General features: G+C 47.2%; 3 protein-coding genes across 3 annotated transcripts; 1 reads left to right on the top strand and 2 right to left on the bottom strand.

The window, feature by feature from the left end:
- Window positions 1–959: 959 nt before the first annotated feature.
- On the top strand, window positions 960–3,663 carry LOC111081271 (probable ATP-dependent RNA helicase DDX10). Its single transcript, XM_022377286.2, has 2 exons — window positions 960–1,414; window positions 1,485–3,663. Exons 1-2 carry the CDS (start codon window positions 1,052–1,054, stop codon window positions 3,606–3,608), a joined length of 2,487 nt encoding a protein of 828 aa, XP_022232978.2. The 5' UTR covers window positions 960–1,051; the 3' UTR covers window positions 3,609–3,663.
- A 3,789-nt stretch (window positions 3,664–7,452) lies between these two features.
- On the bottom strand, window positions 7,453–18,278 carry LOC111081267 (rho GTPase-activating protein 190). Its single transcript, XM_041592664.1, is given in 15 exon segments — window positions 7,453–7,894; window positions 7,960–8,104; window positions 8,183–8,314; window positions 8,388–8,781; window positions 8,849–8,901; window positions 9,116–9,340; window positions 9,627–10,130; window positions 12,569–12,637; window positions 12,740–12,982; window positions 13,071–13,249; window positions 13,325–13,907; window positions 14,001–14,673; window positions 14,675–14,723; window positions 14,805–16,097; window positions 18,174–18,278. Coding segments are annotated over 14 exon segments (4,731 nt in total). The 5' UTR covers window positions 16,088–16,097; window positions 18,174–18,278; the 3' UTR covers window positions 7,453–7,695.
- A 445-nt stretch (window positions 18,279–18,723) lies between these two features.
- On the bottom strand, window positions 18,724–22,412 carry LOC111081270 (integrator complex subunit 2). Its single transcript, XM_022377285.2, has 3 exons — window positions 21,414–22,412; window positions 19,710–21,349; window positions 18,724–19,641 (listed from the first exon to the last, which is right to left on the bottom strand). The coding sequence occupies exons 1-3, from the start codon at window positions 22,311–22,313 to the stop codon at window positions 18,783–18,785; spliced, it is 3,399 nt and encodes a 1,132-aa protein (XP_022232977.2). The 5' UTR covers window positions 22,314–22,412; the 3' UTR covers window positions 18,724–18,782.
- Between the last annotated feature and the right edge of the window lie 484 nt (window positions 22,413–22,896).

Below are 22,896 nucleotides of genomic sequence, written 5' to 3'. Positions count from 1 at the left end.
CTGCGTCTGAAGCTGCCGTTATCAGCGCCGTTGTTGTTTGAGTTGCTGTTGTGGCGGGGTGGGGGCGGGCAGAGCTTCACAGCGAGCACCAGTAGAACCAGGCAATGGCAATTGCTTTCAACAGTTTCACGCCGCGCGCTCCTATCACACTTTTAACTGTTGCAGCACAACACATATTTAGCAGATTGTATGGGCAACGGGACCTTGTTGTAGATACAAACTTCGGACAGCAACAATAAGAACGATAACACACTGAGATGAGAACAACTTGTACAGGGCTGCCACACCATTGCAATAACTGAATTAGGGCTGTCAAGTACATATACTTAGTTAAATAATATTAACCAATTAATTTGTTCCTCTTCATGAGATCTCTTTATCACAAATGCTTACAAGAAAATAATAAAAGTTTAAGTCAACCTTTTATGGCCTCGTTACACTGCCGCGAGTTTGCTATCGGCTTCGATATTATCTTCTAGCCTGTTTACACTAGGGCTGCGTCATGCGTCTTTTCAATTTTTTTGGATGGGATAAATATTAAGTAAATATGAGCATCAAGCCTCTGCCGTTTTCCATAATTTTTATGAAGCCCTAGTGCAACAGCTTATACCGGGTATGGTATACCCTTCATGTTGTTTTTTGTGTTTCTGTACTGTACCGATATTAAAGTTTAGTTGAATACGTCTAATGGTGGTATATCTTTTTAATGAAATCCAACAATATAATATCTGATTTACCAAAATACATCAACAGAAATGTACAAATGCTTTCAATTTTCAATTTTTATTTCTATAAGAATATGTGCTATAACGTATTTTTTAATATTATTATACAAAGGTGAGAAAAATAAATACTTATTAATGGTATATTTGGAGAATAAAAAGGTATATTTCTGATATATATCGGAAAATCAAACGGTATACTATCGATAGTCCGCGGTCACACTGATATAAATAAATTCATCGTGTCTCGATTCCCGCGTGCAACCAGAACGTGTTTTGGATGATTTTTGTCCAACATTTAAGAGAATAGAATATATAATTTCCAGGGAATGCAGCGACAGAAACCCAAGCGGTCTGGAAAACCAGGTCCGCGCCCCAGGACGAGCAATGGCAAACCCAGCCCCAACAACAAGCTGAAGCGACCAAGGCCAGAGTACAACAAATCAAAACTTGCGGCCAACGAAAAAGAAATCCAAGAGCTCCAGGACCGATACAAAGAGATCGATGCACAGGCCATCAAGAAGTTCGCTCAGTTCCCACTCTCGCAAAAGACGCAGAAGGCCTTGGCCGAGGCCAAATTCGTCAATCCAACGCAAGTGCAACTGGAAAGCCTCGGACCAGCATTACTGGGTAAGGATGTGCTGGGCGCCGCTGTTACTGGCAGTGGGAAGACCTTGGCATTCCTCATACCCGTAAGTGGCCGGAGATCTTAGACAGAAAATACATTTGACTTAGATTTCCTATATCTCCACCTCTATTTAGGTCTTGGAGCACCTGTTCATCAACAAATGGTCGCGCACGGATGGAGTGGGTGCCATAATCATCTCGCCCACGCGCGAGCTGGCCTACCAGATCTTCGAGACCCTTAAGAAGGTCGGCAAGCATCACGACTTCTCTGCCGGTCTGATAATAGGGGGCAAGAATCTGAAGTTCGAGCGAACGCGAATGGACCAGTGCAATATTCTGATCTGCACGCCCGGCCGTCTGCTGCAGCACATGGACGAGAATCCGCTGTTCAACACCAGCTCAATGGAGGTTCTGGTCCTGGACGAGGCGGATCGGTGCCTGGACATGGGCTTCCAAAAGACCCTGAATTCTATAATCGAGAACTTTCCGCCGGAACGGCAGACTCTGCTCTTCTCGGCCACGCAGACAAATACAGTTCAGGATTTGGCGAGACTCAATCTAAAAGATCCCGTCTATGTGGGATATGGTGGCCAATCAGCAGCTTCCACCTCATCGTCCGCATCCACAAAGGAGAGTGGTCAGACGACTGCCGTTCTGGCAGTTCCAGAGCTGCTGCAGCAGAGCTATGTGGTCCTCAATCTGGAGGACAAAATCACTATGCTCTGGTCTTTCATCAAGAACCACTTGAAGCAGAAGATCATCGTGTTCGTTTCCAGCTGCAAGCAGGCGAAGTATCTCTACGAGATATTCTGCAAGCTAAGGCCGGGGTGTCCACTGCTTGCCCTCTACGGAACCCTGCACCAGGATCGCCGCATCGCCATCTACGAAGACTTCCTGCGGAAGAGTCACGTGGTCATGTTCTCGACAGACGTGGCCTCACGCGGCCTCGACTTCCCCGCCGTCAACTGGGTTGTCCAGCTGGACTGTCCCGAGGATGTTTCCCAGTACATCCATCGAGCGGGTCGCTCTGCCCGCAACAAAACCCGTGGCGAGTGCCTACTGGTCCTGACTCCCAGCGAAGAGGAGTACATGATCGGGGCGCTGAAGGAGCAGCTCAACCTGAACATCCACTGTGTCCAGATTGATCCGAAAAAACTTTTCTCGCCGCGCGTCAAGATCGAGGCGTTCCTGGCCCAGTTCCCCGAGCTTCGAGCCACCGCTCAGCGTGCCTTCCTCTCATACCTCAAGTCCGTCTTCCTCATGCGTAACAAGCGTCTGTTCAATGTGTTTAGTCTGGACTTGGACGCCTACGCACAATCGCTGGGCCTGGCGGTGACGCCGCGTGTCCCCTTCCTCGAGAAGTTCCTTTGGCGTCAGAAACAGCTCCAGCAGCAGCAGAATCTGGCGGAGGGCCCTGCCGACGCCAGTCCCAGTTCCACCCTTCCTAAGATTAATAGACAGAAAACCTTTGGTGCGGATGATGGCAGTAATGAAGATGATGATGACACCGATGATGATGATGACCTGATCAGAGTCAAGCGAAGAGATCACGATGTGGAGGGTGGACCCCTGGAGTTACAGCTGGACCAGACCAAAGATGAGGGCGAGCTGGAGGAGCCGCTGGTGGTGCCCAAGCGCGAAAAGCTCGTCACTAAGGCGTCGCTGGCTAAAAAGGCGCTCAAGAAAAATTTGCAGGTTAACTCAAAGCTCAAGTTCGACGAAGAGGGTGAAACTGTGGCCGACGATCGCAGCCAGATGAAGGCACTCAGTTCCAGGCAGCAGCGCCAGAAAAAAGATAACAAGGACGACGATGGTGGAATCAACTTGGTGCTATCCAAGACCCTACTCTCCGAGGAGGATCAATACGACAAACTCCGCTTCCGCGAGCTGGTCAAGAAGCGTCACAAGCTACAGCGCGAGAAGCTCCGCAAGAAGACAGAGGCTGCCCAAGGATCGAGCGAGGACGAAGAGGACGTCAACGATCAGGAACCAGATGCCGATGCCAATAGTGATAGTGATAGTGACGGTTCGGTGGACCTGTCCTGGCTGCCCGATCCCGATAAAGTATACAAAAAACAAACCAATCCAAATGGGGATCATCAATCGCAGCCACAGCCAGAGCCCAGTTACAGTTCTGATGATAATGACGATGATGGCGAGGACTCCGATGACGAGCCCGCCTATAAAAAGTCCAAGTTAACGAATAAGATGACACTGATGGACACGGAGGCCATTGTAGCCAACCTTTTGGGTAGTTAAGTGGGAAGTGGGGCTGGACTGTTTCAATAAATTAATGCAAATAATTGTTATCATAGCCTCTAATTCTATCTTCTCATTATATCAATAATATTAGATCACTGGAATTAGGTCCTTGAGCTAATCCATTTAAACAGATTCGAATCGTCAATCACGACTGATGATGGCTATGGGCTATGAATCTCTTCCAAAGTTTAAAAATTTGGGCTTTGCTCTTCGGGTCCCCACAGGATGGACAATTTGTATACCCGTACTCGAACAGCTAAGTTGTATATTGTATTTGTGGTAAAAATGGATGTGTGTAACGCAGAGAAGGAAACATTTCCGACCCCATAAAGTATATATGTTCTTGATCAGCATCAGTAGCAGAGTCGATATAGCCTGTCTGTCCGTCTTTTTTTTTCGCCTTTTTCTCAGAGACTATAAGATCTAGAGCAACCAAATTTTGTTTCCAGACTCATGTAATATCACACTGAATCAAGTTTGTTTCGAAATTTTGTCAAGCCCTCTTCCACCTTCGCAAAGGACGAAAATCTGTGGCATCCACAATTTTGAAGATACCACTTAGATATGAAGATATCGTACAGAATAACCATATCTAACAGATTGCCGAATCTGGGTTAGATCGGATCATTATTATAGCCAGAATGAAGAAATTTATTTTCAGTTGATACCCCACCTCCTTCCAGTAATGCAGCGCTACTAATTCTCTTTCTCGCTCGCACAAACTTTGACACGGGTAGCGCACTCTGGCGGAGGAAATGAATAATCTACATTTTATATGTTACATCTACATGACAGATGTAGCACAAAAATGAAAACTGATAAAATATTTAAAAATTCCACTTAAATCATATCCTCACATATATTGTGAAAAAGTTGAGTCGCGGCAGCAAAAACGACCCACAATGTTCCTTCTCGTTAGATCTGCAAAGTACAGGGAATGGAGTTAAATTTGGTTTGGGAATATTGCGACTTTGAAGCTCAATCCTGAGGGAGAGAGAGAGAGAGAGCATGGAACGACATTCAAGAGATTGAATTAGGTTTTGCAACCAAGCGCAGGCTTTACGGTTATCTAAGAAAAACACTCCTTGCAAACCTTTTCAAGGGTGAGTCCCAATACATCAATGGCATGATATATTTGTGGTGTCCATTTAGATTAGAGGCCAAGGCGTCTCCATCTTTGAAATTCCCTTTAAATAATCGTATTTTTTTGACTGTTCCCTTAAATAAAAACTTTTTCCGAATGCTTCACAAATATTTGGAAAATGCCCACAAATTTATTCTTATTTCGTTTCGTTTGATTTCATTTTATGAGTTTTCTTTTTCTTTTTTCTCCTCTCCATGCTCTTGTGGATCTTTCACCTCTGCAGAGGCCCAGGATCAGTGGTAGTACAGGCATATATATGCATGGATATAGTGGATATGTGTGCTACCTGTCTCATCCATAGGGCTGCCCAGGTTTTGGAGGGTCCGGGAGTTAAGTTGTGTTGTGTGAGTGGTGGGGCTGTGGGAAGTGATCCACGTCAAGTCTGCAAGTGGCATGGTTATGGTTTATGAGGAGGGGAGGGAGCGTACACGGAACGGGAAATGGTAGAGGACAGGGAGGAGGATCGTGTGGTTTTGCTTAGCATGGGCGTGGCATAAAATTTGCTTTTAAAAATATCATTACACATCACGGCAATTACAATTTTTTTTTTCTTGTTTTTTACGTTTTTTTTTTAGTTTTGGTTTTAAGACATATTTTTGCTTGTTTTTTTTTTTTTTTAGCGTATATAAATAAATGCATACACATATATACGTTAATACATAGACGGTATATATATGTACGTGTACAAATAATGCAATAGACACACATCTATACAAATTATACTATATAATGGTTAATTGTTTATTCCTCTTCATCCTCTGTCGACTCCTCTTCTCTTCTCCTCTCCTCTCGTCTCTCTGTTTTTGGCAACAGATTTCATCTCGTTTTCCATTTCTTCCATATTTTTGAGCCTTTTCCTCTGCTCTGCTGGAGTGTTCGCATCTTCTTTTTTTGTTTTGTTTTGTTTAAGTTTGAGGTCCGTTCAGACACAAGATACAATACACACACATATATATATATATAATTACATATTTAAGTTTTTGTTTTATATAAAAAAATTAATGCTCAATTACAAGAAATAACACTTAGGCTTATGTTGTCTACAATTTTTGTTTTTCGATCGCCCCATCCTTCGTGATGCTTGCATGCACTCCTTTCTTCTTCTACTGCACCGCATCGATAGTTAAAATATAGGTATGTATGATTGTATGGAAATTGTTGTTTCGCTAATTTTGGAACATTACACATACACATACACACACACACAATTACTTAGCCGAGAGAGAGAGAGATAGAGAGTATGGAGTATGTTTTACATATATGTATGTATGGTATGTAGGGTTTATATGCCTGGCTAATGCGAATATCGTTTAGACAATCAGTGTAGAGTGGAGAGATTGGATATTGGTGTGTTTTACGACTTGGGTTTTTTTTTTTTGTTTCTTTTGGGGAAGGGTGTAAATTTCAATTTCAGTTTTATTTTCCAGTTGGAGATTTCATTAGCTTTACGTGGTAACTATCATAATCGGCATTATCATATACATATATATGTATATATGAATTTGTACATACATCTAGGGTAACGTCTAGGTGGATAACACATACATGCATAGTGGAACATATACATACATACATACACACACACACACACACACACTCGATGAGATGCACATTTAGTTTAGCTCGAAAATTAGATTTTGTTCGGATCTTCCACATCTGCTTCTGATCTGTGATCCAGATCCACAGATCCTCTGGCATTACATTTCGTCAACATTCTCCCGATATTCTAGACTATAATTATAGTATTATATATATAGATATAATACATACACACAATACGTATGGATATACATAGTAGTTATATAGCTTTAATTTTAGATATTCTAGATATCTAGCGTTATCTTTATGTGTACTATGATGTATGTATGCACGTTCTGTGGACAATGGTGTTGGCCCGATCTTGATTGGGTCATTTGAACATACAATTTAAATTACAGTTACAGTAAGAGTTACAATTACAATTACAGTTACAGTTATAGCATACACAGATACATAGTAAATTGTATTAATCCTTTTCCCGCAGTTTTCGTTTTTTTCTTTTTGTTTGTTTGTTTGTTCATTTCTTTATCTCTGTTTTTTTGTTTAAGGTTGTATTTTTGAAATTTTATTTTATATTAGTTGTGCGTTGTCGTTGGCGCTGTGGCCCCCTCGCCACAGCTAAGCCAGATCTCTGGGGGGAGGGTGGATGAGGGACACACAGAAAAAACACTTGACGCGCGTTTACATATATCACGGAAACACAACAAAGCCATTGGATATACAAAATATATATATATAATATATAATATACATATATATATTTTGTTTGTATGCAAATACACACGACATGTATATGAATACATATATGTATGATATGATATACATATATATTGAAGCTACATACACATATATACAGCACACTTATGTGCATATATATGTATAGGTATGGTATGTATGGATGTATACATATATGCAAGTATATAAAAAATAAATATACATATACCCTACTTAGCCAAGTGTTCGTTTATCCTTCCCACGTTCCCCAAATACTTTTCACATGCAGATATAGATACAGCTACAGATACAAAACACAGATACACTCGCACACATAGATATACAAAAAAAAATACACACACAGATAATAATATCATCATCGTATATATAAGAAGTATGTATACATACTATATAGTGTTTATATATCTATATATCATTATGCGCCTGCTCTCAGACTCCACCTACTCCACAAAATGAATCGATCGATCGATGGGCTGCCTTTTATTTTTCATTCTTCCTTTCAATTTCAATGGCTCTATCTCTTTCATTTTCATCCATGCTTCACACACACATACCACACATACGCATACATGGCACACACCTCACACACACACACACACTGCATGCGAACATTGAGTCTATCTAGGATCTGTTGTTGTTGTTTTGTTGTTGTTGTTGGTCGAATGTCTAGACCATTACAAACGCATCCTTTCCGCAAAATAGATAGGGGAACTGGTCGATCATCGTCTGGACAATGTCCTCGAGATAGGGACGCAGCTGCTCGAAGTGGCCCATGTCGGTGAAGTCGATGGGTATCAAGGTGGGCCACCAACAGATAGCCAAGTTCTTGCTGTCCATGCTGTTCAGCTTGGAGTTGTCGGAGACGCTGCAATGCAATGATTGACCGATTAATAGCTGATAAATGAGGCGTCTGTCTGTTGGCGGACTTACTGCACAAAGTGCTGGAATATGTATTTGAGTATGGAAAAATTGATGGGGGGCAGCTTCTGCAGCAGCGATTTTAAAGCTATCAAGCGGCAGCTGCGATCCGTTTTCACCTCCACGTTCAACTTGGAGGAGCCAACTCCACGAGAGCCTGAAACGAGGTGAATTTACGTGTGAGATTGTGCACAGAATGGGTGAGAAGATTTCTCTTCCTATGTTTTATGCTCACCAGCAATCTCTTCCAGCTCCTTGATGATGTCCTTACTAAACAAAGGCGGCAGGCGCTTGGAGAAAAAGTCCTTCAGAGCTGTAGCAACGGCATTGACGGGTATGTCCAGCACATCGATGACGGTGTGAACATCTAAATTGACATCATAAAAATAAAATACAATAAGTACATTACACTGACAAAAGAGTGGATAGACTTCTCTTACCCTCTTCGAATCGCTGGAATAGCATATCGACATGCGCCCGGCTGCCCGGAACCCGGTAAATGCCCTCCGAGTCGAGTCCCTCCTTCTCGATAAACTCTACGCACTTGTTCAGGAAAATGGGTATCTCGCCCTGGTCGGAGCTGATCATTAGCTTCCCGAACTGCGCCTCCACGGACTCGGCCAGTCCCTTGGCATTCTGCTTGAGCTTTCGTTTGAGCTTCTTCTCCTGTTCCTTCTCCTTCTCCTGCAGCTTGCGCAGGCGTGCCGTCTCCTCCTTGATGCGCCTCTTCTCGAGCTTCTCAAAGTCCTTCAGGCATTTGGCATTCATGTTGTACTCGGGCAGATTCTCAGCGCCAAAGATCCCAGCTGTAGTCAGCTCCGGCACCATGGAATACTAAAAGCAATGCAATAGAGTCAGGGTCTGTCAGTTTCTCATGGATGGTATATGGCTTTGAGCTTACCTCTGGGGATTTGTCGCTCTTCATGAACTCCGGCACACCAGCCTCGGCTTTCTCTGTGGATGGAAGGGGGGGGGAAGCAAAGGAAGATGAGTGGTGGCAAGGGTCAGTTTTGGGGCGTGGATCGGAGAGGGGCAGGCAGAGAGACACAGAAACAGCTGATATCCAAGTACAAACCCAAGCGGAGGAAGGAGGAGCAGGATCAAAGGAGACAAGGATTTGGTGCAACACTAAAAAGCACCACACAAACACGACACATACTTTTCTCACCTGCTCCGACGACGGCCATGCGCTGATAGTGCAGGGGAATCTCCGGCGGACTCACATACGAGCCAAAGGGCGGCACTCTCGGCGTCTGCACGGGTATGGCCACCTTCTTCTTCTTCTGCTTCTTGGCACTGGCCTTGCTCGCCTTGCTGTTGGCCTTGTAGTAGGCATTCTGTTGGCGCACTCGTCGCTCTGTGGAGCTGGCGCAGCTATCCGACTCGGTGCAGTCTGTGGATGGTATGGATAATAAGCAGACCAAAATGAGTATGTGGTCATGGCAGGGGATTTTGATTCCGGGGATAATGCCCTGCCTGGCGGGGGTGGGGAGGGGGAACAGAGAGTAACAGACTGAACCGGGAGTGGAAGGATCACGAGTGCGAGGTGCGGGATCGGGTGCGGTAGCGAATGATTTGAGGGTGAGGTGAGATTCGAGTTCTTTTTTTTTTGGGTTAGATGATTGAGATCCCGTGATTGAGGTGAGAGGTCCCGATCCTACCGATCCTATCGATCCTACCTTCGTTTTCATATATCTGCTCGTACTCGGCCAGTTCCTCGGAGTCCTCGTCCTCGCCATCTAACTGGGCGTGATCATACCGCTTGCCATCCTTTCCCACAGGCTCACAGTCGCCCAGATACGAGTCGGCCATGCTGCCACTGCCGGTGCAGAGGCCCAGGCCAGTGCCCGACCCAGAGCCGGAGCCGGAGCCCGACCCGGATCCTGAGCCCGTGAAGTTCATCTTGGCCACCGCCTCGCTGACCAGCTGGAAGTTTTTCATGTTCAGCTTGCCCGGCGGCTGTGTGGGCAGCGTGAAGGTGGAGGAGCTCATCGCCGGGCAGTTGCGGCTGGGCGCCTCGCCCACCTTAAGCGTTTGGCTGGGACCCTTCGGACGGATCTTGTTCAGATTGGAGTCAATGTGCCGCCGGCCCGTGGTGTAGGCGTGTGTGGAGCCACTGAAGTTGTTCCATATCGAGTTCTTGTTCATGTTGCGTCGCCCATCGCTCTTGTCCTCCAGCCATTCTGATTTGGAAAGAGAGTGGGAGATCGGATTAGGCAGGCCTAAGAGAGGAGTGTCGGTTCGTTCGGTTCTCTCCCGCTTCAACAGTCCTCATCAGAGGGAGCAGACTACCATCTACAGCTAAAATTGAGGGGTGTAGGGGGAGAGGTGTAGCGGAGCAAACTGCGTGCAGGCACAGGAGGAGCATGAGTCGGGTGGGGGTGGGGGTGGGGGTTAATCAGGCAGCTAGCTGGGAATAATCTATAGGGGGTGCGTGCGTGATACATTATGGAGTGGAGGAGCATTAAGAGATTAACCTGCATCGTGGGTGGCCAATGAATCCTTCGACCCGCTGACATCCGCTGCTTGTGTGTGTGTGTGTGTGCGTGAGTTTACAAATTTGGGGGAAGAGAAACGAGAACCAGAAGGAAGAAACCAGATCAGTCTCGGTTCGACTCAGCGCTGCAGATGGATGGGAGAAGCTTCCACAAAAACAGAGAGAGAGAGAGAGGGAGAGTGGGAGTGGGAGTGGGAGTGGGAGAGGGAAAGGGTGAGCAAAGAGATGGCAAAGCAAAACGAGAACAAGAACGAGAACAGCAAACGAACGAAATAACTTTTGTACAATATTCGATTCCAATCAATGTTTGGGGTCAGAGTGGGGTGGGGTGGTGGCGGGGTTTGTGGGATAATAGATACATGGTTTATATAGTATGTATGTACATAGATATTATTTATGTATGTATATAACTTTTCAGGCAGCTCGCGGCCTGCAAAACTCAAGGATCAACAACCGAAACAGAAAAGAAAATAACACGAAAAAGGTAACCAATACGTAACTAATAAGCGGAAATGGGTAAAGGAGGAAGGCGCTGGGGAAACTCAAGGGAAAGCATTGCTTGGTGAAGGGTAAGGGAGGAAGGAGAGTTGGCTGTATAGCCCTTGCGGTGTTTCTGGGCACTCTAGGATTCGAAAACGCCTATGATCAATTTAGGATCTGTTGCATATGTTGTCCTGTAATGGACAAGGACATAGTTTCGGATGTTTCAGGGATCATGTCCCAATCCCCTCTGCTTGGGGATTTAAATTCAAGCAATAAGACAGACAAATTGCTTCATTTAATGGTTTAAAATTTACGTATTTGTGTCAGACAAACGTATTGGAACTGCTACAAAGTTGAGTATACTGAAAGTTTGATTTAACTCTCAGGGACTTTCTAAATCAATAGATATTTCAGGAAATTTTCTTTATAGGCAAAGGGAGTGTTCCTCAGTTCGGAGGCGACTCAAAGATACATTTGATTCGATTTCGAGAGATGGAAGCTTAAATGTTGTACAAAGATCTCTATTATTTAATACACATGTACATATATGAAGGATCTCCATCCGCAAGGTCTATGCCTAACCAGAACTTTCTTGGGGAATCGGAGGGGAGGGATATGGAGGAAAGCACTGAAAGAGCTTGCCAGCAGTGCAGGTGGAGGGGGATACGAGGAGTTGGTGATCTTTTTTGTGGTGTTTTTTTATAGAGTGAAGAGCAGATCAATAACAAAAAAGTCTAAAATATAGAAAACAGAGAGAGAGAGAGCGAGACATAGAGAGAGAGAGAGAGAGAGAGAAATAAACTATAGGTGGAATAGGGAGAAATAGGGTGAAATATATTCAAATAGTTAGATTACATGTTATTTCTTCCAAACTTGATTCTGAAGCCGAAACGAATTGACTCTTATATGTGCATGTAATGAGCTGATGATCTGGAGGGGCTGGCTCTGGAGGAGTTGTTGGAGGAGGGAATATCTGGAATCCTTATATAGTTTTCGGTTTTTGTTTTTTAATTCGAGTATTTTTTGTTTTTTTTTTTTTTTTTTCGTTTGAGCAAATAATTTCGATTTGCAATAGGCAAAAAAATGACAACAACAAATGACACACACACAGAGATAAATCGATTAAAAAGTTGGTTAAGATGAATCGTTAATTAATTAATTAATTCATAATTATCATTAATCATTATAGATTATAGTATATATTGTATATATAATATATATATGGAGTATATGGCGCACTTATGTATTTTTGGCGAGAATGAGATATGGATATGGAAATGGTAATGAGAATGGAATGAATGAATGAATATATAATATATGAATGAATCTATACATATGTATATGAGATATATATACATATATATACATATATATATATATATATATGTATATATGTAGTTAGGTAGAGGCAGGTAGGTGGGAATGCTAGTTATTATTATAATATTTATATTGTACTACTGGATTGGTGTTTGTTTTATGGCGCACGAATATTCTGAATCGGTATTTGTTTGGTTTTGAGGTTTTTGGTTTGGTTTTTGCTTGAGGTTTGGTTTTGGTTTTTGGGTTTGGCTTGGTCAGAGTTTTGTTTTCTTTTTTTTCTTTGGGTTAGTGGGTTTTAGTGGCTGGCAGCATGGAACTTACTTTGGTGCAGGTGCTTGGGCTTTTCGTTGTTTTCGTCGTAGATTTCATCTAATGATATATCTCTTTCTTCTGCGGAACATACGAAACGAAAATGAAAACAATACATGAAAGGGGCATCTGCTATTTTTGGCGGCTTATTAATTCTCCTTCTCTGGCCATCTGTCCTCTTACCATTTAATGAGTTGAGAGATCGGGTAGGAAGCATTTCGTAATTCTCACTGCCGGAACCATCGGTGCCCAATGTGTTCGACAGCATATAGCTCTCGTGGCGGGGCGGTGGGCGTGGCATCTGGTTCACCGAGCTCTCCAGCGTGCCCTCGCCCGAATCTAAAGTAATTGACTCCTCCACATGCAGGTTCTCCACCTCGTACTTGTTGTCCCAGGCGGTCTTCAGGAATGGATTATAGAATGCAACTGCAACAACAGATCAACATTCAACAACATGATCAAGGGCACAGCTTAGGGCAGGGGCAGGGGCTGGGATTGACATGGATCCACTTACATTTAACATACTGATCCGCTGAGAATGTCATGAAACTCCCCTTGAAGCGATCGGCCAGGGCATTGCCTTCGGTAATGAGAAACTGACAGATATCGCTGTTAAAGAACGCATTGACGCCTCCGCTCTCCGTCACCGCAATGAGCTGCAACGGAATGTTGGCATTCTGGGCGGCCAAAATGCTGTAAACGTAACGCATAAATTAGTAAAAGGCAAGCCGCTTGCAAAGATCCCTACCCTATCCACCCATTTCCTACCTGAGATTGGCCAGGGACGAGCGACGCTTAGCCGAGTAAAAGTAGATGTAGCCGTGGATGAGCTCATCCCGATATTGGTTGGTGCCATGGTAGGAGGAGATTATGAACTCCACCCGCCGCTTGGCATCCCCAATGAACACATCGACAATGATCGAGTGCTCGCTGGCCTTCACAAGCGTCGATTCGGCGACCAGTGGCTGGACAATGTTCTCGATATCGTACTGATCGCCGCAGAAGATGCAGCACAGGATGCGGAGATCGGTGTGGTTGGAGGGATACGGATCGTAGCTCTTCATCTCGGTCAGCTTCAACGACAGGATGACAATGTTCAGAATGTCGTAGACGTACTTCTGGTGGTTCTGCGTGTGATCGATGAAATCGCAGTGCAGCATCTCCGAGAGACGCATCCCCTCGCTACGCAGATACTCGACCTCGTTCTCCTTGAGGTCCTGCGGCTGGTATACCAGCACAATGGGCAGATTTTCGAACTTATCCTCCAGCTCCAGGTTGCACAGAAGCGTCCGTTCCAGGTTGTCCTTGAGCGTTTCGAACGACTGCTGATTGGAGTACACGCAGATGAGGCCTACAAAAAAGTGGAAAGTGTGGAGTGTTTACCATGAGAAAATTGAAAGGAGGAGAAGGAGCTGCAAGATCCCTGTTTGGCATGTCCACTCACCACTCGAATAGACATCGATGGCCTTAAAGGCCTCCATGTCCCCGTTGGCTATGCGATAGTTGAGATAGTACGTTTGATTCTCGTAGATGTACTCGCCCTTGCTGCCCGTGCAGATGCGGATGTCGTTGAGCAAATCGCTGGCCAGGTGCTCCGATCCGACGATCAGCAGATTAAGCGTCCGATCGCTACCATTGCCAGTCGTCTTCCAGCCACCACCGACACCAACTCCAACTCCCACGCCCACGCCCACTCCCCCCGGAGTCTTGTGGTTGCTTGTGGTCGACTTGTCGGAGAGAACCTCATCGATCACGCTGTCCACACAGTTGTTGAAAAAGGGGCAATGGTCGCGTATGGGGCAGTGGATGAAGCGCAGATGCTGGACGAGCATCACCCGCCGCTCCTGGTCCAAGCGGTCGAGCATCTTGTAGCGCGAGTCCTCCTGGATGACGTCCGTGATCTGGCGCACATCCTCTTGCGTGATAATGTCAACGTTCTTGAACTGCAGAAAGTACTGGGCGTGCTCCAGCAGCAGCTCGACAAAGTTCTGTTTGCTCTTCTCGATGATCTCGTCCTGATGGATATCGTAAATCTGCTGGCAGTCGTGCTCGGAGAGGGCCTCAAAGCACTCACGACCCATGAACAGGACGCGCACCTCGGACAGTTGCTTGCCAGGGCGTGACAAACCCGGACTCCTCCAGCAGCATCTTGAACTGCTGCTTCCAGCTGAGGATTAACAGAAAGAAAAGAATGAGTATCGGCTCTGTCAGGTCAGATTGTCAGGATTGTTTGCTTTGGTAGACTTACCCAATCTTCTTCTTGTCCTGCTGCACGGAATTCAGATAATTTCGGAATACTGTCTCTGCCTCGGAGGTCTCCAGCACATCGAAGGGGATGCGCGCCTCGTCCTCGGCCTCGTCCATGTCGACCAGCTCGGTCCAGGAGGCCTGAGGGCACTCAAAGAAGTACTGCTCGAACTCAATGTGGTTCTGCAGATAGTTGCGGGCACAGTCCCAGGCATCGTCATCGATGATGTTCAGGGCCCCGATATCCGGCAGCATGTACTCGAGGGCCAAGGCGAACTTGACCAGATACTGGTGGAGCTTCTTATTGAGGTGGTCATCGCGCAGCTTCTTCATGTGGCGGCGGAAGAGCTTCTGGCCTGCCTCGTGGCCGAATATGTTCAAGAACTCGTTCCACTCGCGGTACTGGGAGAGCATCTTGGAGCCCTGCGACCAGAGGATGTGATAGTCGGTGATCTGGTTGCGTATCAGCCGTGTGACGGCCTCCGATCTAGTGTCCAGCAGCTCCTTGCGCGACTTGGCCGACTCCTGGTACGAGATGATCTTCACTCGATTCTTCACCTTGTCGATCATCTGGGCGAGCATGAGGAAGGCTAAGTCGATGTTGATGCTCTCGTGGGCCGACGTCTCGATCAGTTGCACCGTGCTCTTGTAGTCCTTCCGCTGGCTGATCTTCTCCGCCTCGCGCACATACAGCTCGTACGCGTCGTCGTTCTTGGTGGTCACCAGGACGAGCGGCTTCTTGTTCTTCACAATGGTGGCGATCACATTCTGAACGAACTCCACCTGCTTCTCCACGCTGCGGTTTGGCACGGGACTGACGTCGAACACCACGACAAAACCGTCGATGCTCAGCCGCCCATCGGGCATCACCTTCTGCTCGTACTCCTTCTCGATGCCCAGCTGATTCTTGCATATGTACATGAGCTTCTCCGCCGAGAAGACCTTGGTGGCGGTGCAGCGCTTTGAATAGGGATCCATTTTGCCCACCTTGAAGGCCTGGAATGTGGAGTCATCCATGAACTCTGTCTGCTCGATGATATTGAAGTTGTACTCGACGCCCTCTTCCGTGGTCTTGCGCACCTCGCCCCAGTACAGAAAGTGGTCGTTGTTCACGATCCGGCCGCTGAAGTCGCTCTGGCTGAGCACTGATATGTGATCGATGAAGTAGTCGTCGGCCATCGGCCGCATGAATCTGTTGCACAGGCATGACTTGCCCACACCCACCTGGCCGCGATCCTTTTCGGTACCGGATAGTCCAATGACCGAGATGTTGAACTGACGCATTTTGAAGCACCTGGAAAAAGAGGAGAGGTGTCAGCAGATTGGATGAGGAGGATCCTCCTCGCATCTTTGCACAATTTTCCCTAGACTTTTGCTTCACCCACAAGATACGATTGACTACGCAGCTACGGATACATCCACGGATGGACCCCCCCGCCCGACACACATTTCTGCCGCACAGAGAAACAGAGAGAGAGAGAGCCTGGCGGCTGCTGTGGTGACAAAAGAAAAACGGACTCTATTTTTTTCCTTTTTTGTTGTCTATGCCGGTGCAAAGCGGAAAATGTTCCCCAAATTGACTACGAACTGCAAATGGTTTCCGCCTGATTTCACAATTGCCTGCAATACCCGCTACTTTTTTTTCGTCCTAGACCGTGCTCCATTACCGTGCCAGTACCTGGATTTTACAGCATTTTTCTATGGGAAAATCTGTCTGCAACACAAATCCTTTTTCTGTCTTGACTGCGGCTGCTTCTGCTGGCTGCTGCTGTCTGCTGCTGCTGTCTACTGCCTGCCTGCTGACTGCTACAAACGGCGCAAGACAGCAAAAGAGAGAGAGAGAGTGAGCGTGAGAGCCAGAGAGCAAGAGCAAGCCTCCGATAACTGAGGGAGAGAGAGAGAGGTGAGCCGCATCCACTCAATGTGGGTGGATTTTTGTTTTTGTTGTTGTTGCTAGTGCATTTTTCTCACTCCTAATTTTCAGATGTTGCTGTTGTTATCCTGTTCTCTCCTTCCTGCTGCTCGCGCTCTCCAGCTCTCCACAACATTTACTGAATGGGGGGGAAAAATACGAATTGTTGCTGCGGCTGCAGTCGTGTGGGTGTGTACCACTCACTATTCAATAAACATTGGTGGGGCGAAATGGGGAGAGGGGAGGGGCAAAGAGGGCGAAAGTAAAACCAGAGTCAAATGCAAATAAACATAAGCACTAGTCCCCCTACCCCCTACTACTACTCTACTCTATTCGTACTCTAAACATTAATTGAGCTTTTCCGGCATTACAAATTATTGCAAGCGAAACCCTCCTCCACGTGTGTGTGTGAGAGGGTACGGGTATGCATATGTGTGTGTGTTGTGCTCCAACTGCAAGTGCAGCACGCAGAATCGAAATTGGAGACGCAGACACTGGACAGCGGTGCTGGTGCTGCTTCTCTGCTGCAGGGCCCCCATAGAGATGAAAGTGTTCCAGCAACAGATTTCCTGTACAATCTACATTCCCGGGCTGCTCAACAGCAACAGCAACAACAACAAGAGCAACTGCAGGGCCTACGATAACAACGACAAAGCAGAAGCTAGCCTTAGTCTACGGTTATTGTTGTTCTTGCTTCTCAATTCACTTTACCAAGCCCCTTGGGCAGAGGGGCGGGGGTAGGGAGTCGATAGTAGTTCTGGCTGCAAGTGCAGTGGAATATGCGACGGGTGGGGCAGTGATAGAACCGGGGGGTATAGAGATAGATAGAGAGAGAGAGAGATAGAGTACAAACAATTTTTGTGTAACTTCATTGAACTGTTTCCAGCCGAATTTCGGATTTGATGCAGAAAACACTGTTGCCGCATCCGTCTTTCCATCACCGTCTCTCTCCCACTCCCACTTCAACTCTCATCTCTACTGCTCTCCCTCGCTCTACAGAGTCACTCTCTCTCACACACGAGTTGCGACAATTACCTGCAGTTGCGCACAAAGGAGAAGCAGGGCCACGGGGCGAATAATCAGACAAGCTACTTTCCTTTCTTTCTTCTGTTGTATTCTTTGCGTTTGTTTCTAATGTTGGCATTAACCAAACTCTAACAACAAATTATACTTGTATTTGCTTTAATTATTTTCCAACCAGCTTGCACAGACACAAACACGGGCGAACACACACCACACGCACGAGAGCACTCATACACAGGCACGGGCCATAGAGAGATGCCTTTGGGAGAGCCAAGACCAAGAGCGAGCGAGCGAGCGAGCAAGACACGACGTATACAAGAAGACAATTACGAATCAGCATAGCATCGTAAAACACACACAAAACTGAGGAAAAACTTCTCCCGACGCCAGTGAAAAGTCTTAGTTTGCCTCGAGTTTTGTTCAACATTTACTCACAATTGTTGCACTTTCACAGCTCCAATACGTTTAATTAAACGGTATAAATATACTAATAAAAGTTATTCCACATCCGAGCTGAGCTTTAATAACAACAAAAATGCACCCAGCGATAGCATGGATGCGATAGTATAATATTATATATATCGTACAATATACATAATATTATATCGTGTATATACGATAGTGTTATCGATTAAACTTTGCGACAATTACACAAAATTTCAGAATAAATATTCCATTACAAAAGCAAATAGATGTTGCGAAGAATTTTCGGCAACAAAGCAATGTTTGAGTTTTGGATTGAATTTATATTGTGGAATATTGCCAAGCCAACTATAAATTTGGATACATGTTTCAGAATATTGCGAAATGTTGCAGGATCTCGATAACGTTAAAATGTATCGTATATTATAGTATATTTCATGGAAGTGTTTATTTTGCTATTTTGGTCATTTTATGAATTTTATTACACATAACAAGTTTGGAGATTGGTAGAAGGATGGGCAGGGCATGGGCAGGGGCAGGGAAAGGTACAAGGGGAATTATGTACATCTATGGATATGGATTCTATATTATTCTAGCATATTCTCTGTATTCTGTATTGGGCTAATACAACTCGGACTTCCGCATCACCGCGGAGACCAGGGCTTTGAAAGCGTCCTCTATCAGTACGATATGCATCTGAGCATCCCGGTACGACCAGAGCTTCGCGCTCTCCGTGAGAGGCATTTCCATTGTGGTCACGCCCAGCGACGATTGCGAGTGGAGGCTGCGGCCGGTGTTCATCAGAATGTTGACACAGTCGTCGGCCAGTATGGGGAACGTTTCGACGAACCGCACCATCGCCGGCAGCACGTGGCGCAGGAACTTGCACTTGGAGGAGACGGTGAGCAGCGACAGCGTCGTCTGTATCACATTCAGACAGAACTTGGACACGCCCAGACTCTTGGGTATCGAGTAATTGAGCACCAGGTGGGAGGTCAGCTCAATTGTGAATATCTGCTTGTCCATCTCGTTGACGTTGAGGAACTCGTGCACAAAGTCGATGCAAATGTGCATCGACGGCACGCTGGCCACCATCATCGGGATCACCGACTTGGGATACGTCTGGAAGTGCACCAGCTTGGCCAGTGACGGCTCTGAGATAAAAGCCTGGTGCACATAGGTCCCAATGATGCCCTGGATCTCGCGCAGCTCCAGATGTGACAGGCGATCCTTGGAATTGTTCGACATGTACTCCAAGACCTCAAGCAGTATATGTACCGCAGCACTCTCCTGCGAGGCAATCAGTGTCGTCTTCAGCTCCTCCCGGTCGGCGTCTGTCTGAACCAGACCGTTCTTGTCCAGCACCTGCTTCTGCTGCATGTACACGTTCAGGTATGTCTTGGAGGCGGCCAGGCTGCCCTTTAGAATGCGCAGCATGATCATCAGCAGGTATGGCGAGCAGAACACTTGCCTGGGACAGCTGTGCGGAGTATGACAGTATATACTCCAAGATACTTCAAGAAAAGCTGTATATAAAGATGCACTTACCTCAGCACTTCCATGGGCTCCAGCAGGCTCTCATTGGCGAAGGTGCGGCGATTAATCGAGTCCGCGCTATTGGTGATGGCTCGAAGCGACATTACCCACAGCGTGGTGGGCAGCACCGCATTCAGCCGCAGCCAGAGATCGTGGAACAGGTCCTTGATGTAGCGGGACACCGACTTCTGAAAGACCACCGGCATATGCTTCACCAGCTGCTGGCCGTACTGGGCCAGCGACTCGGCGGGCAGCTGCAGGAGCTGCTTGAAGATGCGTATCGCCAGCCGGGGCTTCGTCTGGATGTGCTCGAGGGCGCGGCTGAGCTGGTCGGGCGTCAGTTCGGGACTGGGACAGTCAAGGGCTTCGATGCCGAGGGTTGTCAGATTGTGCTCCTCCAGCCAGTCGTCCACCATGCTCAAGTGCGGGTAATTGGAGATGATCAGCCGCAGCAGCGGATGGAACAGAAACTGGTATTCGCCGTGGTACTTGTGGGCCTTCTGCAGCAGATACTTGAGCGGAAGGCCCCCCATGAAGTTGTTCGCGTACTCTTTCTGCTTCCGGCCGCCGATGGCACTGAGGTTCATCAGGCGCGTGTCCTCGTAAAGCAGCAGGTAGTAGATCATGAGCAGCTGGGCGGTGAGGGGGCAGCTGATCTCGACCTTGGCCAGCTCCTCGCTCTCCGCCATCGGCGGCAGGTCTTCGCCGAACAGCGTGAGCTGGGAGGTGCGAAACACGTGCAGGATCTCCACCTCGGTGAAGGGCATGTGGATGTGATCGATGTTGACCTTGCCGGTGGGATTCGGGATAATCAGTGTGTTGACAAATACCTCCACCAAAGCGGGCATCACGGGATGGATGGGTCGCACTGCGCTGCATATCTGCTTGAAGATCCACGACTTGATTGTCACTTTGTGCTTGAGAAAGGTGCGCGACTTGAGCAGCTGGTGGATGCAGTGCACGGGCAGGTAGCCGGGTATGGTCCCACTCAGATTGGGCGTCACCGGCACCCGCACCGCCTTGAGGGCCACCACCTGTTCGGTGAAGAGCTCCTGGGTGAAGAGCTGCTTGATCCGGCTGGTGCTGTTCGGCCGGATGGGTATGCGCATGCCCAATGTGGAGCAGACCATTTCGCTGATGGCCGTGATCTGGTTACTGTGGAAGTGGATGGCCAGAAGGAGAAGCATCTCCCCCAGCGAAGTGCTTGTCCCCGATCGCTTGCAGAAGAAGGCGTCCTCCCGCGTCAGCCACTGCAGCCACTCGATGGCCTTCATCTCCAGCGGAATGGTCGACACCAGCGAGGGGCACGCTATCAGCATGCACAGCCCCAGTGTGACGAACCTCAGACCCGATGGCGTCGGCTGTGGCCGGCTCGTTACCAGCTGCGACAGCGCATTGATCTCGTCGTCGTTGAACTTTAATCCGCCGATGCCACGCAGGGCGCAGTAGAGCCGCATCAGCACCACGCCCTGCAGATTGAAGTCCTTCAGCTCTGCCGCATTTGTGGTCGTCTTTACGACCTTCTGCAGCAGCTCCACACGCACCAGATTGAGAGCATCGCCCTTGCGCTTCTGGCTGGAGCGTGTGTAGATCGCAAACCAGCAGCGCAGGTTCTGATCGTTTCCCAGCAGCAAGCCCGTAAGGAAGGGGATCTATAGAGAACATCGGCAAAAATTAGAATGGATTATCGTTTGGGCGCGGGACCACACAACTCACCAGATCGTCTGAATGCTTGAGCGCCAGCTTAAGCATGAAGGAGGGCCCCTTCATCATCTCCACGCACAGGGTTCGATTGGCCAGCGCCTGGGTGGGGTTCATTTCGCTGAGGGACATTAGCAGGGATAGCCTGTGCTTGCCGTCACTGCCGTCCTCGTCGTAGTTGGCAATCACGTGGGAGACAACATCGCGATAGCAGTCGGGAAAATTGGCCACCAGCGCAGTGATGATGCGATAGCCGTTGGGCACGCTAATCAGGGCATCGGTCAGCTCGAGAATGTTGAGCAGGGAAGGTAGTTCGGCCAGGGCTATGCACAGGATGTCCACCACCTCCTCGAGGTAGATGCCATCGTCGAGCATCTCAGAGTGGGCGGCGGGCTTCTGCTCGGAGACCTGCTGCTGCAGATTGAATATCTCGGAGAGCACGACGCGCACCTTACGCGCCACATCGGCCCGCTCGAAGCCCAGGGCAATGCCCGACTGTAGTCCGTACTCCTGCTGCTGGCCCTCAAAGTAGGGGGTCTTCTGGCGCGTCTGCAGTTCCTTCTTCAGTTCGTTTTCCAGCTCGTGGTAGTTGACCTGCAGATAGGAGACTATGCTGTTCACCACCTCGATGCCAATGAGAACGGCCAGAATCTGTTTGCGCGACTCCATCGACGATGTGGTGTTGTCCAGCGGCGAGAGCAAACTCATGCGCACCAGCGATGGCAGCACCGGCCGAATCTCGGCCTCTGGGTAGCTGGCCAGCGAGGTGATATCCAGGTTCTGCATCGATGTGAACACCCGCTCGGACACATCGTATACCTGAACCGGCGTCCTCTTTACTTTGGCCCAGTTTCCCAACTTGTTGATATCGATCTCGATGCGCGTGATCTTGGTTAGTGGGGCCGGGGCCAGCATTTCGGATAACTGGCCGTCGCTTTTGGGGATTCTAAAACAAATTTTTGTAAGCTCTCGTCGAGGGAAATGGAATCAGTGTGACCGCGGATTTATCTTTAAAATATGACATACGACCCTCAGAAATATACCGTAAATATACTGACAGACAAAAGATATGCGTTGACATTCCTCGATTTTGATATTCGATTTAATATTGCTATATAGCTAGGACCCTCAGCAATACACACATAATTTTATCCGATTGATGAATCAATTTCCCATGGGGCTACTTAATTTGAAAGACTCCTTCTTATTGACTTCAATACAAAATATGGATTCAAGCAACAAGTAAAAACATAAAACGTCAGTATGTGTGGAATGTGACGTCATTGTTTCTGGTCAACCAAGTTTTTGCTAGGAGTATGGACACTGTTAAAGACCCTATTATACCCTTTAACTAATGTTAAATTGTACAAGCTGCTTTATAACTACACAAAACACAAAAAAAAAAATATATTAATATTTAAAATATATGTTAACGCCCACCAGCGCATCCGGCGGGAATGGCGTCGGCTGTAGGCTACCCTCCCCGTTCATATGGAAA

The sequence above is a fragment of the Drosophila obscura genome, unplaced genomic scaffold, assembly GCF_018151105.1.
Source record: "Drosophila obscura isolate BZ-5 IFL unplaced genomic scaffold, ASM1815110v1 contig_185, whole genome shotgun sequence".
Classification (NCBI taxonomy): Eukaryota; Metazoa; Arthropoda; class Insecta; order Diptera; family Drosophilidae; genus Drosophila; species Drosophila obscura.
The sequence above is the reverse complement of the archived record's forward strand: the minus strand, read 5'-3'. Positions and strand labels throughout refer to the sequence as shown.

Bases quoted from the DNA above. Each gene is read 5' to 3' on its own strand.
- LOC111081270 (XM_022377285.2), bottom strand. From the start codon at position 22,313: ATGCTGGCCCCGGCCCCACTAACCAAGATCACGCGCATCGAGATCGAT. The intron at 21,350-21,413 runs GTGAGTTGTGTG...TGTTCTCTATAG, and splicing joins TCAAGCATTCAGACGATCTG to ATCCCCTTCCTTACGGGCTT. The intron at 19,642-19,709 runs GTAAGTGCATCT...TACTCCGCACAG, and splicing joins GAGCCCATGGAAGTGCTGAG to CTGTCCCAGGCAAGTGTTCT.
- LOC111081271 (XM_022377286.2), top strand. From the start codon at position 1,052: ATGCAGCGACAGAAACCCAAGCGGTCTGGAAAACCAGGTCCGCGCCCC. The intron at 1,415-1,484 runs GTAAGTGGCCGG...ACCTCTATTTAG, and splicing joins CCTTGGCATTCCTCATACCC to GTCTTGGAGCACCTGTTCAT.